The 17,791-nt window shown below is 39.1% G+C and overlaps 1 protein-coding gene across 5 annotated transcripts in view; it reads left to right on the top strand.

The window, feature by feature from the left end:
- The window catches only part of fam13b (family with sequence similarity 13 member B), an 80,646-nt gene that overhangs the window by 6,728 nt on the left and 56,127 nt on the right, over positions 1-17,791 (top strand). For 3 of the 5 annotated variants that reach the window (XM_039812789.1, XM_039812786.1, XM_039812790.1), the window contains exons 2-3: positions 13,374-13,518; positions 15,110-15,317. In XM_039812789.1, the coding sequence (XP_039668723.1) occupies positions 15,152-15,317 (166 nt within the window). In that variant the 5' untranslated portion in view covers positions 13,374-13,518; positions 15,110-15,151. Of the gene's footprint in view, positions 1-13,368; positions 13,519-15,109; positions 15,318-17,791 lie in introns of all 5 variants that reach the window. The other 2 variants (XM_039812788.1, XM_039812787.1) reach the window with 2 other exon arrangements.

Raw genomic sequence — 17,791 nt, 5'->3', positions numbered from 1 at the left:
AAAGGTCTATTGGTGAACAACACTGGTGAGACTGAGAGTTGTTGCTTACCTAATGAAGTAGTTCCTTTCTTGGAGCTATGCTCAATTGGTCATCTCTAGCTTTTGGGTAGAACTAAATTTTGATACTAGGGCTCTCGAAATAGTGATTAATGATACTGATGATGTTGAAATGGCCTTTTAGCAGAAAATTAGGAATACAAATTAGCTTTTTGGCTGAGCAAGACTAGCACTGCCCAGTTGTAAATTTTCTTTGAGGTTTTTGTCATTTAAGGTGGACTTTGCTCATGTAGTTTGTTCCTTCAGTGTGAGAGAGTTAAGGAAATCTAAGTAGTGCATCATAAACAAAAAATCTACTCTACTGTGTGTTCCTCACATGACTTTTACAGTTTAAGTTGCATGTGGAAAATAATGCATTTGACCCTTGGCCACTGGCAACGATTGAGCAGCAAATCGGCGTATTGATCTCATTTGTCTGCCCTTGTTTGAACTGATAATAATATAATAATAATAATAATAATATTATAATAATACGTTTATTTGATATAGCACCTTTTACAGACAAAGTCACAAAGTGCTTCACATGATAAACATTTGTAAAAATACGTAAGATCCAACAGAAAATTAGCAAAAAAAAAAAATTTAAAGACCAATGAAAATCATTTAAAAGATTAAAACCTAACACCCAAAGTTACAACCATGAGTCAAAAGCGAATTTAAACAAAACTCAGTCATGGTCAGTAATATGCAGCTCCTCAGGGCAAACGGAGTCAAGATTAAGACCAAGTGTAAAAACAAGGTCCAAAGTATGACCCCTGACGGGTGTGGGACCAGACACAGTGAAAGTGCAAGACATGTCATCGACGTGAATATTAAAATCTCCAACCATAACCACTTTATCCAACCTAATAATAGATGATAAAAAAATCACTGAATTCAGACAAAAAAATCACTGTTTGAACCAGGGGGTCGGCAAATTAAAATACAATTAAACGGATTACCAACAAATGGACCCAGTACCGCCTAAAAACCACTCATCTATAGCCTAAAGGCCAACAATCTTAGTCATAAAAATCAGGTACAATTCCATTAAATGGGCATTAAAAAACTTTAACATACAACAATAACCTGTCACTTCATATGCTGTGTGAGACAATCCTTGGATCTGCACTGTCAGTCTGCATGGTCACTGTTTGCATGCTCTCCTGTCTGCTCATTTGTCAGCTACTCTCCCAGCTGGTGTTTTGATCTGTTGTTTAAACAAAGGCACAGATGGAAATTACAAGACTAGTACTATCCTGTGTATCCCATTTGTTCTGTGTTAATTGAGTCTCATTCAATATAATAGCGCAAAGACAACGATATTTAACAGGCACGGGATTTCCTCATTTATACGCTGTACTCTCTCATTCCTCATCGCACCGTCGCTGCTTTCGTAGAGCTGTCAGCCATGTACAGAATATAAAGACAACCGATAGAGAGGGATCTTTTATTTAATGCAGCAAAGGCAGACGCATACTGGTATTTTCGTAAGCAGTGCTCTGGAAATTTCCATCAGTGTGAGACAGAGCAAGAGAGAGGTGATGTAGATCAATACTAAATCAATAAGGCTCAATGTCATTGTATCAGAAGAGGCGGTGCCCAGTGACTCTGGCAAGCTCTGCTAAGGCTGTAAGTTGTACGCCCACTGTTGCCAGCACAGAGCTGCACTTGTTTCCACTGTTAGCGTTCAAGCTTTTTGCAGTGTCACAACCCCTTAGGCCATCAAAATATGGATCTTATTTTACTGTTTCCCCTTTTAGAGCACTTGTATGGCATTTCAGCCCTTTTATGAAACGTAGTGGAGAGTGACATGAAACTATGATAACCTGGAGTGTAGTGAACCAGACTAGTAGATCACCAGTTCAGAGAATCTCCCTCCTCCTTCAGCAAATGCTATCAAGCAGGTCACTTAACCCTGGCAGTGGAAGCGCACAGTGGCAATTAACCGCTAGCTACAGAAGGCTGTGGTTGCACCGTAACTATACAGTATGCATATGAAGAGATATTGCTGATAAAAGCATAGGCCTCTTTTTGTTGTTGTTGATGAATGTGTGTGTGTGTATATATATATGAGATTATTTTCTTGAAAAATGAATTCATTGTTTGGTCTATAGAATATATACAATTAATATGCCATTTTACAAACAGTAAATTAAAGACTTCATATTGCTTTTCTTGTCTTACTGGCTGTCCAAAACCCAAACATATTCAATTTACTGACATAGAAAACAAAGAAAAGCAGGAAATGAATCTCTACCTTTGAAAACCAGGATACAGAAAATGTTTGATTTTTACATGAAAAATCGAAATCATTATTAAAATGGTTGTCTATTATTTTTCTGTAAATCAACTAATTATTTCAGCTCTATATCAAATATGGTAGGCTGGATTGCACATGGAGCAAGCTTTTGCTCTGTTTATCCTGTCGGGCAGGCATATTCATCAGATCCTCAGGCTTCAAAGGAAATCCACTTGAAGACAATTCAAAAGCGCTAGGCCTATAGGAGTGAAGTCAATTTACCATTACACCGTATGATATATAAAAATAAGTCGGTAAATATCTCATTATTTTTGTTTGATGTTCCCAACACCTTTTTAAAAATAAAAAAAACGGGAAGATTCTGCTGGTTTGTTCAAAAAAAAAAAAAAAACCCCCCCCCTTTTTTACTGACAGGGCATGTAAGGGGGCCTGTGAGAAGTAACTAAACTAATTCTAGGTCAGTGAGCTGCTGCTCTTGATTCAAGGGCAAACACTGGCTTTACTGCCTCTGTTGTATTTCTCCTGCTCTGCCTCTCTTTACCTCACACTTTTTTTTTTTTCCTGTCACTTCCTTTCTCCCCACTGCTTTCTATCCTCTCATCTTCCTCTACCATTCTCTTTCTAATACTATTTTATTCTGCATAACACTGCCTCTCCTCCTCCAGCCTTACTTGACCTGCTGCTATCTGCCTGTAAGACACAGAACTATGACTTCAAAACTGTAAGCAAATGCTGACCCACTATATCCTACGAAGCCTGGAGGGTATCAAAAGTAAAACTTTACTTTGTGCGCTCAAATTACTGATTTATTGAGCACTAATTAGTAGCTTGTTTTCTTGTGGAAACAGTACAGATAAACAAGCAAATAGACACCCTGGCATGGAGAGAAGCATTGTACTGTAAGTAAACTGAAATAAACCAAAAAAGTGTGCACATCCAACCCTGGTTGTGTACAGGTGCAGGACAAAAGGCAGCAAAAAGAACATTTGTGTTTCACATACAAGATGTTTTCTTTTTTGTTCACATGGATGTTTGCAAGGTCAGTACATTGCATCAATAAATACTTCTGGGAGGTTGGCAATTTCTGTGTGCACAACCTCTCATGCGTCTTAAGTAAACTGAAGCATGGGTAAATAGGTAGACAGACAGGTAAGTGTTGACAGCCAGACAAAGTGGCAGATAGGCTTATATTAAGAGATAGCACATGTTAAATTATGTACTCAGCTTTGGTCTGGTTAAGTAGAGTTCAGAATATTCAAATGACCCTCGTCTTGCACCTACCAACTGTGTTGCCATGATTCTGAGTCGGATTATTTATAGTACCTGAAAATCCGGTAGGCCTAAAAAAAATATAGCATAGCACATTTGGCCTGAAACTTGGCCTTTGTTTCCAACTAAATAACCTTCTTTCTTTTTTTACATTGTTAAGCATATTACACAATAATACAATAATAATACTGGTCGCTTGACTTGTACCATGTTTTGTCCAGAGCGAGCATTAGTTGGTACACAAGAATACGAGTCAGGATCCCAAAGCTTTTGGGTAAAAGTGCTTTTTGGAGAAACTGCATGTGTGGGGAATCACCCAGCAAGAGCTTCAATGCATGAATAAGACTGACGTCTGAATGCTGATTTGCACATTTTTGCAGATCAATCTACATTATGGATGTCTATTAAAAAAAAGATGTGATTAAGAGCCATAAGACACAGTCAAATTCATAGTTTGAAAAACAGATAAAAATGTGTACAGTACATTGGGACATAGTTAATACTACATATAATGAGGTAAACATATTATTGGCCTTAATAAAAGAGCAAGAGGTAAGAGAGCAACTTAAACTTACTATCCTAATATTATTGGCTATACATTGTGTATTTACTCTTACTGCCACAAGACAAACAGTAGGGCTCACTGCTAATGACTGACAGCTTAAAATGGGCACAAGCAGGTTTTAGGTCAACTTTAGTGCTTGTTAGGTGTTTGTGGGTTTTAATTGATAGTTTTCCTCTATGTATTTATATGTTTTAAACCACAGTCTTTCATTTGCAATGTTTAATCTTTGAACACCAATCTATGAGTGTTTTGTATATACAGTAGACCGAGCCAGCTGTGTGTACTCTTTGTGTGCTGCTTGCCACACTTCAGATCAACATAAAAAAACTTCATATTAAGCAGGTTATTAATAGACTTCCTGTTACTCAGCTTCTTGCAGTTAAGCAGTTAAACATCCTGGATGGCAAACTGACCTAGGCCTAATGTTAGCTGAAAATTTACATCATTCCCATAAGGTTTCAAGATAAATGCTCAAAGAATTGCATTGAAGGTGTTTCATATGTCCTTATCGACTTGAATATAAGACAACCTTTCTTTTCCAACAATTGTTTTTGGAAAAAGTCTTGTTGGGAGTAGACTTATCATCCTTTTTTCTCATAAAAGTGGAACATAAAATCCTTCCAATTTGAGCAGAATGTGAATCCCACATTTGTGCAGCTTGTCTCTCAGTCAAATACTCCCTCCGGCTCTTTGAAGCGGTCAAAATGTTATTGTGTCCAGCAGTTAGCATTTTTCAGACTTTTCTTTTTAAGCTCATTATCCGTGATAGTGCTAGTATTTGGCTGCTACCCAGATGAGTTGATTCAGTCCACGATTTGTTTCTGAATTCGACATTGGGAGAGGTTTTCGCTCGTCATGAATGCATTTCCTTCGTGGCAGCAAAACACAAAACTCTTTGTTTAGGGATGATTTACTCAAAAGGATACACAGGGCCAGATGTACTAACGCTTTTGCGCCCACTTCAGGCGTATTTGTTTCGCAATGTGCGCATAAAAGCATGGCGAGGTATGTACAAACAGGCCGCACTGAGGTAAAAGCACAGACTACCTGTCGCGGGAACTGTCAATGGCAAAAAAAAAATCTGTGTCATGCATATGCATTCATGGGAGGGTGAAGGGGAAAGTGGGAGTTTCCCATAAAGAGATGGGAGGGAAAGCGTAAAGTGCGCCTAATTATGTATTCCGCGGTACAAAAACCTCCCGTGAAAGCGCACCTCTATTTTGCGGTGAAAATTCTCCGCCTCTTAAAAGCAGGTGTAAACCTGGAAGCGGGTTTCCTCGCACATGCCTCCTGGTGAAATGGCAGCAGTAATCCGAGCAAGACGAAGACATAGGCCAAGGAGACGAGCTGAAAGGATGTTTGCCACAAGGATCACACTTTTTCAGTTGAGCGAACACAAAATCATTAAGCGTTACAGATCAAGCAGCCATGCAATACTACAATACTACAATACTACATTGAATCTCCAACTCAGCGTTCACATACCATTCCAGCAGTTGTTAAACTCCTTGCTACATTACAAATATTTGCATCAGGATCATTTCAAACAGTCATGGCATCAGCAGTGGGAATATCGCAGTCTGCACTCGATGAAACCTGAAGTATCACAGCGTGCGCTTTCTGCGGGTTGGCCATGGCGCTGATACTTTCGTTTTTGTACGTACATCTGGCCCACTATGTATGGACTTGAAGACACCCACTAGCATAGCAACAATAAGGCTACAAAACAACCCATACCAACCCAAATAATATCTGATGTTGTGAATATGTAATTGTCTTGTCCTTGAATATACAACCCAGTCTCACGGCAGTTCGTGAAATGGTCATGTTTTTTTTTGTGGTGGCCAGCACGAAAATGTAAACTAATGTATTTCAATGGGAAACATATGTCGTGAACACAGCACGACTACAGTAGCGAGTAGTATGAAATGCCGAAAATCGGCGTAAGGAGGTTGGTTGGGGTGGTGGATGGGTCAAACAACACAGGACTTTCCCCCCGGAGACCCGTTGTTGTTGTTTTCCAAATCACAACCGTATATAAAATAAAATAAATATTTGTGTGTGCTGTAAAGTGGTTAGAAAAAATTAAATCAGAATCGCCTAAAATCGGTATCGGCTGGCCTAACTCAATGAAAATCAGAAATCGGAATCGGCCTAGAAAGTTGTAATCGGTGCATTTCTAATGGTTCCCATTTCGTGCTGGCCACCACGAAAAAAACGAGATAAACGTGTTCTTGTACACGAATCGTTAGATTATAAATGGCGTGCCAATTTCACAAACTGCCGTGAGACCGTGTTGGAATATAATACAACACCATAATTCATATTCGGGTCAATATATTTATCAGGTACTTGTTTTTCTTGGCAGGTTTATCTTTAAATCTCAGTCACATGTTTAGTGATTGGTATCTGTTTGTCTCCTTGCAGATACAATCCACACTAAGACATCTATACACTGTTTTTAAGGTGTGTACTTGTTTGGATGTGACTGGTTAAACCGGTGGGTACAAGGAAGTTATTCGTTGGGTCAGGGGTCATAGGATGTAAGCGTGAAGAATGGATCCAATAACCCAACGCAGTAGACAAATACAGATGTAGCAGACATTTGTTTCTTTCTGATTATTTTTGTAGAGATTCAGGCCAGGGGGAAGGGATCAGCGGGAGGTGTTTCTCTGCTTGTTTTAAGATCTAGATTTAGAGAAGGAAACAAACTCAACAGACTTACTAGTCAAGAGATCTGTTTGTTTGTGAGTAAAAATGTTTATCTCTTTGGGTTTTAATTTTTGCAACTTATATTGTATAGACTTTGATACCCTCTTTTTAGCTATGTTTTACCCCTGGGGGATTGTAGGCTGATGCAGAAATCTGATGGATCTTAACTTCTGAAGAGGATTCCTGCTGTCCGACCTTTCTCTCTGTCATGTTCCACTTCCCTGATTTTGGTTGACCATGACATTTTGGCTGGTGCTGATAAACTATGCAGAGTTTGACTGCTTTGATCTTTTATTTTTTTATTTTTGGGGGTTTTTACAAAATGATGCAAGTTGAAATTTGCTTTCATTTATTTAGAACCTTTTGTAAATATTTAATCTTTCTTTTTGTTGGTCGTTCACTGTGTTTTGATGGTGCTGAGGCTATTTGGCAGATCACAGATGAATCATAACGGGGGTTTTGTTCTCGTATGTGATGCATGTAAAACTGCCTTTTATAGAATATGAATGTACTCTTGTATTTGTTGATGCACAGAGTTTTGCTTACTTCTGCAATGGCTATTTCAATAATTAATATTACACTTCTTGATCTTTCAGTTGAAATTGTATTATTTAGGATCTGGGGGGGTGTTTTTGTCCATATTCTTGCACCAGTTTTCAGTGAAGAGTCTGGTCATCTTATCTTCACTAAATATTCCTGCTGTTTCCCCATGTGTTCTGTTGCTTGTTTAATATTTGGTTTAACTCACTCAAAAATATCTGAACCAGCTGTCAGCCTAAATGTCTCCCTTAAGCCTACTTCACAGGGTCAAACAGTATTGCAGGTATTGAACCGGTCACCTTTCTTTTAACCCTTGTATGGTGTTCAGGTCTGTGAGACCCGTTTTCAATGTTTGCTAAAAGAAAAATTATGCTATTTATTATTTCTTCTAACTCAAACTCACTGGCCTTGACTCATTTTCTGTGAAGAACATGAAAAATAACTTATTTTCTATGACTGCACACGGTACCCCCACACACACACACACACACACACACACACACACACACACACACACACACACACACACACACACACACACATACACACACACACGCATAACTGTTACATGTGAGGTGTTTGTGTCTACTGGACATGAGTGTAATAATTGTAGGTGCTATGAAACTTAACTGTGTCCTCCTCCTAAGTGTGTGTGTGTGTGTGTGTGTGTGTGTGTGTGTGTGTGTGTGTGTGTGGGGAATGTTGTCTTTCTGCACCTGCTATTCCCACACAAAGTTACACAATTGTTACATTTCAAGCACTTTGACCTGTTCTGATTAAGTTCTAAGAAATAAGCACTAAAAATGATCAAAAATATTGTTTCTATTTATTTTTTTTAACCTTTTTTATAATTTAATTTCCTTGTTTTCACACAAAAAAACCCCGAAAATGATCATAAATGTGATCTCACAGGGGTAAATGGCAAATATGAACCATAAATGATGTATGTATCATTGGTAATTGAGCTAAAGTAAACATCTGTTAAGTATTATTTACATAAATTCTTATGGCTGTATTGGTTTAAAAGCCTAATAATGCGGTGGGTCTACCAGAACCGGGAACATCAGCAACCACACAAGGGTTAAAAGACATTTGCTTTAAGTGCTGCCACCCTGCAGAGCGCAGTTCAAGCTTCATCTCTGGATGTGTGCAGGTGGCGCTTTTAGAAGCCAACTGAAATCTGATATACACTAGGCTTTTTAAATGTACTGCTGCCACCACTATGGTAGAATACTCTGATCAAGATCAAGAACCAAGGTACAGATTTCCAAATAGGTCTGGTGCATACCATACATTGTTTTCTCTTTTTTTTTAAGTTAAGGTTTTTAAGTTTATCTTCGTCCGTTCTGTCTCTTAAAAGTTCAAAGAAATTATTTCATCATAGTATAAAAATATTAACTTAATCTTAACTTTTGTTGTGGTTGGCTACCACAGAATGTAAACAGTTTTAATTCGTAGATTCATGAGTTTGAACGTTTAAGTTATCAGATGCCAAAACAATGTATAGCAGTTTATAATACTACAAGGAAGGATTTTACAACCCTGGAAAGTTAATTTAGTTTTGACAGTCGCAATGTAAACCGTAGAATTTTCCGTTTCACATTACAAAGTAATCCACCAGAAATGAATGAGGTTTGCTGACCCTTTTTCACACGTCTGTCTTAACATGGCTTGTCTTGTTGTGTCTCCCCTTGTATACTTTTCTCTGTGTTCTCATATTCTCTCCGTTGGCCTTTTTTTCTCCTTCTGGTCCTAGATTTTTCTTTCTCACTTACTTGTTCTTTCTCTTAGTGCACCGCCTTAACTTTCTCTGTTTCCCTTCTAACAATGTGCCTCATTGTTGAGGAGGAGGTTGTCAAGCATGATATCTGAGATTAAGACACCCATGCAGACAGAAAGAAACACAGACAGAGCCATTCTAGACTGTTCCATTACTGACCAAATCCTCACTACAGAGGCCTTTTTAGGGTCAGTTTTCATGGCGGACAAGGCACTGGTTTGGGAACATTGAGTTACCTAATCTCTGAGTGTCATTGTCCTCAACTGTCTGTTACAGCTCAATGTTGAGCCTGGCAGTAACAGGACCGCCCTCGCTTAAAGGTTGTATGCACTATGGTATTGTGCTATTTAGCCCCTCAAAATTGTGGTCGTCAAAATAATCATTTTACAACAATCAACATTTTGCAGTAGTTACGGTTTTTCATATCCATTCAGTTAGCTGAGAACAACACACTCTGGTTTGTGGTACCTCCTTTGGTTTCAATACCTCAATTTTGGCCCTGACCCAATACAAGAATTTCAGCTCCAATAGTGGGATTTTCTCTAGCTTTTAAAGAGGCTTAGGACCTAGCAGGTCAGTTGGTTTTGGAAAGAATAGAGGCTGAAGAATGCCTTTAGAGGACTCAGCCATCTTTATGAGCAAACATAAGACTCCTGACACCCCTATTTAATAAGCATAAGTAATAGAAAACCTGTCCAGCTCTCCAGCCAACAATAAATAAATAAGTTTGATGTTGAATACGCTGTCAAGAGTTCAGTAAGACGGGAAAAATGATTTTGCACAGAAATAAACAAACCAATATCAAAAGATCTATTATCTATTAATATTATTAATAATAATAACCACTTTTTTGACAGAAAATACTATCCCAAAACGACACATCAATCAAAGCGTCCCAGGTATTGACTAAAACGATTTACCGTATTAATGGCTTTAGAGAAACATTTATTTGGAAAAGGTAAAAGAAAGTTGCCTGTGTCAGTGAGAAGTGCAGTTTAAAATTCTGCAATTGTTTAGTTCATGAGTTCATACATGCTTTTATCCCTGGTAGATTAAAGTCAATTAACAAAATGTCAGCAAATAACAGCAATATCTGTTCAGTCTACTGTGAAACTTGAAACTATATTGTGGGTACCCAGGTAGTGCCGGTGGACTAGCAATGACTATGTCATACATTGTTTGTTAGCCCTGATTAATGTGACCAAAAGGAAGCTCCCTTGGCTATGTACGCTATGACTCGGCTCAAGTGAAAGCTTCCTCCATATTGGCAGACCGCTCTATCCTGCCTACTCCTGGCATATTGTCTGTGAGTCATACAAATGTATAGGTCAACCTCTTAAAGTACAGTGTAGCTTGCAGGTGGAAGCGAAGTGAAGCTAACTCTAATAGTTTTGGTTCGACTGAAAAATGTGAAGGAGGCTAGACCAAGGCCATTTAAGGCAGAAACTCAGTGCTGCCTGTGCTATAGAAAGATTGATTTTGGTTAATGTTTGTTATTTTGTTCTATGTAGCTTAATAGCTTCTGCATTGCACCAATACTGCTCAGGTTGCAGTCCTATATAGAGCTATTCATTATAGAAATATATTGATTTATTATTAACATTGTACATTTGGTTGGAATTATATGTAATGTATTACATAAAGAGACAATATCTTCATTGAAAAGAAATCACCCGTTTTTAAAGTGGCTTTGGCACATCTGCCATTGAGCTGAATACCAAAGAAACATGGCAATGCTGTAATTCTGAATCATCGCTTTCCCACTAAACACAGTAACATTTACTGCAGTCTGAGCATTGGGTTTTACAGCTTTCATACCATGGCACAGGATTTTATTTCCATGTTGTAGTTGCCAAAACTCTTAAAAATGCTTATTGTTGGGCGCCTGGGTAGCTCACCTGGTAGAGCGCCCGCCCATGTACAGAGACTCTCTGTCTTCCACACAGCGACCGCAGGTTTGTTCCGACCGGCATGTCATTCCCCCCCTCTCTCCCCTTTCACGTCTAAAAGCTGTCCTGTCAGAAATAAAGGCCTAAAAAATGGCTTGTGCAAATGCTTGTTGGCTAGAATTGTTACGTGATTATAATTGCTGATTGGCTGATTTATTGGATGATTTTTGAAGAGCTTTGGGCACTGTTAGGATTTTCTGATCTAACTCTTAGCTCTTAGATAGCTGCTTTTAACAGATTAGAGCAAACCCTACATATTGAGGCTCAACCCCATGCATGTGTGCAAATGAAGGACCATGGTTTATTTCCAGCAGGTGTTCTTCCTAACTCCCTCTCATTGTCTCTTGTGTCTTTCTGACTCCATGACACTCTCAAAAACAGAACTGTGTGTTCTAGCAACCTTAAGACATACTGTACATGCATAAACACATGCATACACGCTTGCATGCTTAAGTTGCAACAATTAACAGTCACACACCTAACATACACAGATTCAAAATGACATTTGCTCACATTCACAGGGGCATGCACAGACATGCAAGACACACAAACACAGACACAGCTTTCTAGCCTAACCGGTATCAGTTATATTGTGTTTTGTCCTCACCTCTAGCTGACACTTGGACAACATGACATCTCAAGCCTCAAAGTAGGAAGATACCATTAGAGAGGAAGGAGTGGAGATGAATAAAAAGGGAGAGAAGAAAAGAAGGGAAAACGGCATGGAAAATGGAGTGAAAGTAGGAAGGGGTGTGCCGAAAACTAAAGAGATATTTACCCTTAAGCAGCAAAAACAGTAAATGACAAAAAAAGAAAAGAGGACCTTGGTTCCTGAATTAAACTGGCTTAAGCATTCCTCCACCTGACACATTCAGAGGTTTTAAATTAGTTTGATTCTGATACAAATGTTAGTGTGAGGGCTGGAATGTATTTGTATTTGTGTGCCAGTCAGGTTATTTGTTTTTTTAAGTTAAAGCCATAACACAACTACATGATGTTAGAATAAAAAAGTTAAAAACTGTTTTACTTTAAGAGATCTCATTCTCCCACACATTTGGCTGTTTAAAGGTCCCATAGCATGAAAATTTCACTTTATGAGTTTTTTTAACATTAATATCCGTTCCCATAGCCTGCCTATGGTCCCCCAGTGGCTAGAAATGGCGATAGGTGTAAACCGAGCACTGGGTATCCTGCTCTGCCTTTGAGAAAATGAAAGCTCAGATGGGCCGATCTGGAATCTTCCCCATATGACGTCATAAGGAGAAAGGTTACCTCGCCTTTCTCTGCTTTGCCCACCCAGAGAATTTGGCCCGCCCATGAGAAAGAGAGAGAGACATCATGGCTTGCAAACGAGCGAAGCATGGCAGTTGGTCAAGGCCACACCACAACCCCCCACCTCCCACCTTGCCCCGCGTCTCTCCTCCTCAATGGCATTTAAAGCTACAGACAAAGAAATGGCACATCCTAAGGAAAGCTCATTGTGGGACTGGCTCTAGTAGCTGTAATTCTGCACCAAGGCTGAATTTCGGGAAAGAGACTTCAGATACAGTATTAGGGGACCACTAAGGCCTATATAAAAGCATCCAAAAAGCAGCATGTCATGGGACCTTTAAACACACTGGCTATTCTGTAGTCCAAGATGAAGGAACGTTTGTGTGACTTCTGCACAGAAGAAGTACTAGTATATGGCATGGAAGTCCTTATCTGTGGTACCCACATTATGTTGCAGTGAATGTCTGTGTTGGAACGGCCCATGCATCTTTTATTGATTTGTGTGTATAGCAAGAATTTTAAAGTTAAGTTTGTATTACTGGTCAATGCAAAGGCATACATTGTCTTTTATGACACCTTACTAATTATGGCAACCTAACCCGTCGAATTGTAAGAATTTGATAAGAACCAGAATTACTAAGCAGAAAGTAATACAATCTAAGTGATAACAAGTTGTATATGAAATGGTTGCTGCTGCTAGAAACATGCATCTCTTCTTATGCACCATACTATCTTCCCTAGCAAACACTTGACAGCAGGTGTTGAGAACAGAAAATGTAAAAGCTGTTGATACGGCGCAGCTTGTAACATTGCATTACATTACAATAGAAAGTACTATAGCTATTCAGATGTTTGTAAACATACCAGGGATTGTTACTTAACAGACTCCATCTTTTTCTCTCTCCCCACCTTCACCCTTTCTTTTTCGTTCTTTTCTTATGTTCCTCCCTCCTCTGCCTTTTCTCTCTCTGTCTCTCCTTAGCGTAGCTAGAAGGGAATCCTGCAACAGGGATTAGCGGTCCGTCAATGAGGAACTACCGGCTCATCTTCTGCCACAACCTGAAGCAGCCATAGATGGTTTGGTGGTTCACTGGCTAGGGGAGGAGAGGACACACACTTTCACTGCTACACGGTGAGTAAACACACACATGCAGGCGCATCCATTGCCGGAGGAAGGAATGGTCCCACTTCACTTTGATTCGATTTGATTGTGACAGCTGATATATCCAAGGCTTATTAACTAAACTTGGCAACAAAATACTAACTGATTCAGCACATTAGTTCTTGTAAAGGAAAACATAACAAGTCACTTTCGTCATAATGCTGAAAATCAGCACATCTCCACTCTGAATATCATGTAAGAATAAAACCTATCCTGCGCACTGACCTAGACAATTTACTTACTAAAGCTTAAAGGTCCCATGGCATGAAAATTTCACTTTGAGGTTTTTTAACATTAATATGCGTTCCCCCAGCCTGCCTATGGTCCCCCAGTGGCTAGAAATGGTGATAGGTGTAAATCGAGCCCTGGGTATCCTGCTCTGCCTTTGAGAAAATGAAAGCTCAGATGGGCCGATCTGAGCTCCTCTCCTTTCTCTGCTTTGCCCGCCCAGAGAATTTGGCCCACCCATGAGAGAGAGACATCATGGCTTTCAAACGAGCAAAGTGGCAGTTGGTCAAGGTCACACCCCCACCCTCCACCTTACCCCGCCCTCTCTCCTCCTCAATAGCTACAGACACCGAAATGGCACATACTAAGGAAAGCTCATTGTGGGACTGGCTCTAGTGGCTGTAATTCTGCACCAAGGCTGAATTTCGGGAAAGAGACTTCAGATACAGTATTAGGGGACCACTAAGGGATATATAAAAGCATCCAAAGAGCACCATGTCATGGGACCTTTTTAATGTAAATACAAAAATGGCCTTGAATTCCTTACTAGGTGTTCCGTTATGTCATCTTTTATAACAAGCTGACCTTAAATACAACAAACTGATTTTAAACTAGTTATCAGAGTATTTAGAGGAGCAACAAACAGCTGACCACTTTGAATCTGTTGTTATTGTATTAGTGATAACACTTTTATATCTTTAAAAGACCAATATTACCAATATTAATTGACATATACTGTAAGCTTAATTGGAACAAAACCAGTTTACATTTTCTGATAAACATTTGGTGATGTTCCTCCTCCCCCGATGAGAACACTGAACACCACCTGCCACTGTTTGCACTCACCAAACAACCATTGTCAAAGTCAAACTTTGAACAGACATGATTGTTGTACATTTAGCTTGCCTTGATTGATTTCCACCCCTTTGTCTGACTCAGGCATTCACAGCATGACATTTGCATGGGAATGGAAGAGGAAATGACAGATACTGAATCATGTTAATATAATGTAAAAAAAAAAAAAAAAGAAATTGATAAAATACTACTTTATACAGGGGGAAATCCTGGTCTGACAGCAACACCACCACTCAGATACTTTACCTAAATCTGTTTGTGATCATTGGACAGTAGATTTTCCCCAGTCCCAGACACAGAATTAACTATAACATATGCCCCCCCGCCCCCCCTTCTTTCTTGGTTAAATATAATGAGGGGAGGTTTGCAAACATGACTGAAGATGATTTACCAAGACTCTTATTTTGTAAATCATTCCATTTCACTTTTTTTTTTGTCTGATCTCCCTCCTTCTGGGTTTCTTTTTTTATTCCTAAAGACGTGAGGGCCTTGGCGGGGTTGTGGTGAGGAGGAGAAGGCAATGAGGAAGAGCGTGTCTCCGTTGCCAGGCAACGAGGGCGGTAGCTCAGCCAGCACTACACGTGTTTTTGGCGTTCCTTTGGAGGAGGTGACGCGCACTCACACAATCAGTGGCCATGAGGTTCCTGCACTGGTGAAACACATTGTCGACTACATCGAAGAGCATGGTAAGTGATATATATACACACACACACACACACACACACACACACACACACACACACACACACACACACACACACACACACACACACATACACACATAAACACAGTGATGCTTAAACCCCAAAATCAAGCCACTTCTTTTGCCAACATTAATTTTTTTTACTTTTCGGCTACAGATCTTTTGTTTAAAATCATTTCATATTCAATATGTGATCGTTTCGATCAAATCAATATTTACAAACCTAAAGTATCAACGAATGCTGATGACGCCAATGAAGCAATTTCAGTAAATTATAATGCCTGATGACCCAATAAAATCTGTCACCAAATACATTTGCTTGACTCATACACACCCACGTTTGCAGAAATTGACTAAGTGTGTTTGAGTGTTATAATCTTCTTCCACTTTATTTCTTAAATATAACCAAAGATTCAACAGTAAAGGAATTGTTGATTGAATGGAAAATGTTAACTGTAACTTCTTCAAAATGAAAGCAAAAAGCATCGAACATATACAGTAATTTACCAAATACTGAATGAAACACAATCTCTAACATTTTTATGTTCTTGTATATCACTTATAACATGCACCTACGTTCTCCCACTGTATTATAGTAACACTGGATTATGTTTCATTCATCTCAGCTTTTGTTAAAAGCAAAAATATGTAACTTTTGAATGGAAAAAAAATGACAATTTCTCTCATTCAAACAAAACATAATTCATTCTTTAAAACCTTATATTCAGTAAAGTAACACAGGACTTTGTACCTTCATGGAATTTTTCCTTTTTGACTGAATGCAGAACCATAGTGACATTTCACATGATTTAAGATTGAAAGCAGGAATAAGACTACCAATACCAGTTTCAGCCCAGTTGAATTCCACTATTTGTTATCACTTCTAAGTACATACTTCTGAGTGCTCTGTTATATCTGAGTTTGAGAACATCTGAGAACACTACTTTCTGTAATGTTTCGGTATCCCAAGCACGCCCTGCTGCTGTTGACTGCTTTGCATCTCGATAAACCCAAACTATGTCATTAGTGGAGATCCAGTTTATGTGATAAGATGAACTCTGAATGCACCGGCAGACAGAGCCACGGTCCGCTTCCTTCGTCATTACATAACCGCTCTGTCAAATACAGCTGAACTTGTGAAAACAGAAGAGCTTAAAGCGCCCATATTATACTCATTTTCAGGTTCATAATTGTATTTTAAGGTTGTACCAGAATAGGTTTACATGGTTTAATTTTCAAAAAACACCATATTTTTGTTGTACTGCACAGCTCTCTCTACCTGCTGTAGATCCTCTTTTCACCTGGTTTCTGTTTTAGCTACAGAGTGAGACCTCTTTTCATCTTCTTCTTCTGTACTATCTTTGATTGCACTCGCACATGCTCAGTAGCTCAGATGTAGATCATGTCAGCTAGCTAGCTCCATAGAAGTAAAAGACAGGCTGTTTCTCCAACTTCAGTCACTTACAAGGCAGGATTAGCTGGGAGACTTTTAAATGAGGGCGCACATGTAAGTAGTTCTTCTGTAGATTATGGTGAATTTGTGTGTGTTGTAGTAGTGCTTTGCTATTGAGAACGAGGTACCATGCTAGTGTTAGCATTAGCGTTAGCATGCTAATGCTAACGCTACGAGCTAACGGTTGCGGTTAGCCAGCTCATTTCGGATTGTGACATCACAGTCCGAGCCGATTTTGAACAGCTCACTCGGAGACTGAAGGCAGGACACATTCAGAAACCGTATCTCACTCAAAACAGCATGGATGGATTTTTTTCAAAGTTTGTATGTGTGTGGAAGCACCAGAGACACAAAAGAACACCCCAAATACCAGAAAAAGTGTTTTTTTCATAATATGGGCACTTTAACAGTGAAGAGGGGAACCTACCAAAACTAACCAGCCACAGACAGAATTTATCTGCATTTGGTTGGTAATGGTACTGGCTACAGTACATAACACCCTCAGTTCCAGTTTTGTGTTGCATAACACATATACTCCTCAGTAAGACACCTAACCAGTCAATCGACTTTGTGTTAAGGATGCATTGTTGGTGACGTGAACCCTGAAGAAAAGGGGAAATTAAGTCATTTAAAGTTGTTTAACTTGTTTCCCTAGGTCTCATCATCTGTGGTCTGTGCAAATTTGCATAAGCATGTAAAGATCCATTTATAGAATTGATTTACAGTAGAAGCAATTTGATGGCTGTAAAAAGGCCCCCCATAAAATGAAGGAACTGTTGAAAAGTCATGAAATCGTTTGCAATAAATATTAAATAAAGGAATCAATTAATGTTAAGATTTAAAGATTAAGAGAAAGGCCAGCAGTACTATGGATCTACAGTACATATTATAGAAAGTAAGTGAGTAAGTGTGTTTTAATGAGGCCTGGGGGTTTGTGAAACCTAATCAGCACATCAAGAAAGAATGTCGAACACATATGACATGGAAAAAGCTTCCTTTTCTTA

This window comes from Perca fluviatilis, chromosome 10, assembly GCF_010015445.1.
Source record: "Perca fluviatilis chromosome 10, GENO_Pfluv_1.0, whole genome shotgun sequence".
Lineage (NCBI taxonomy): Eukaryota > Metazoa > Chordata > Actinopteri > Perciformes > Percidae > Perca > Perca fluviatilis.
This window is presented reverse-complemented; position numbering and strand designations above follow the sequence as displayed.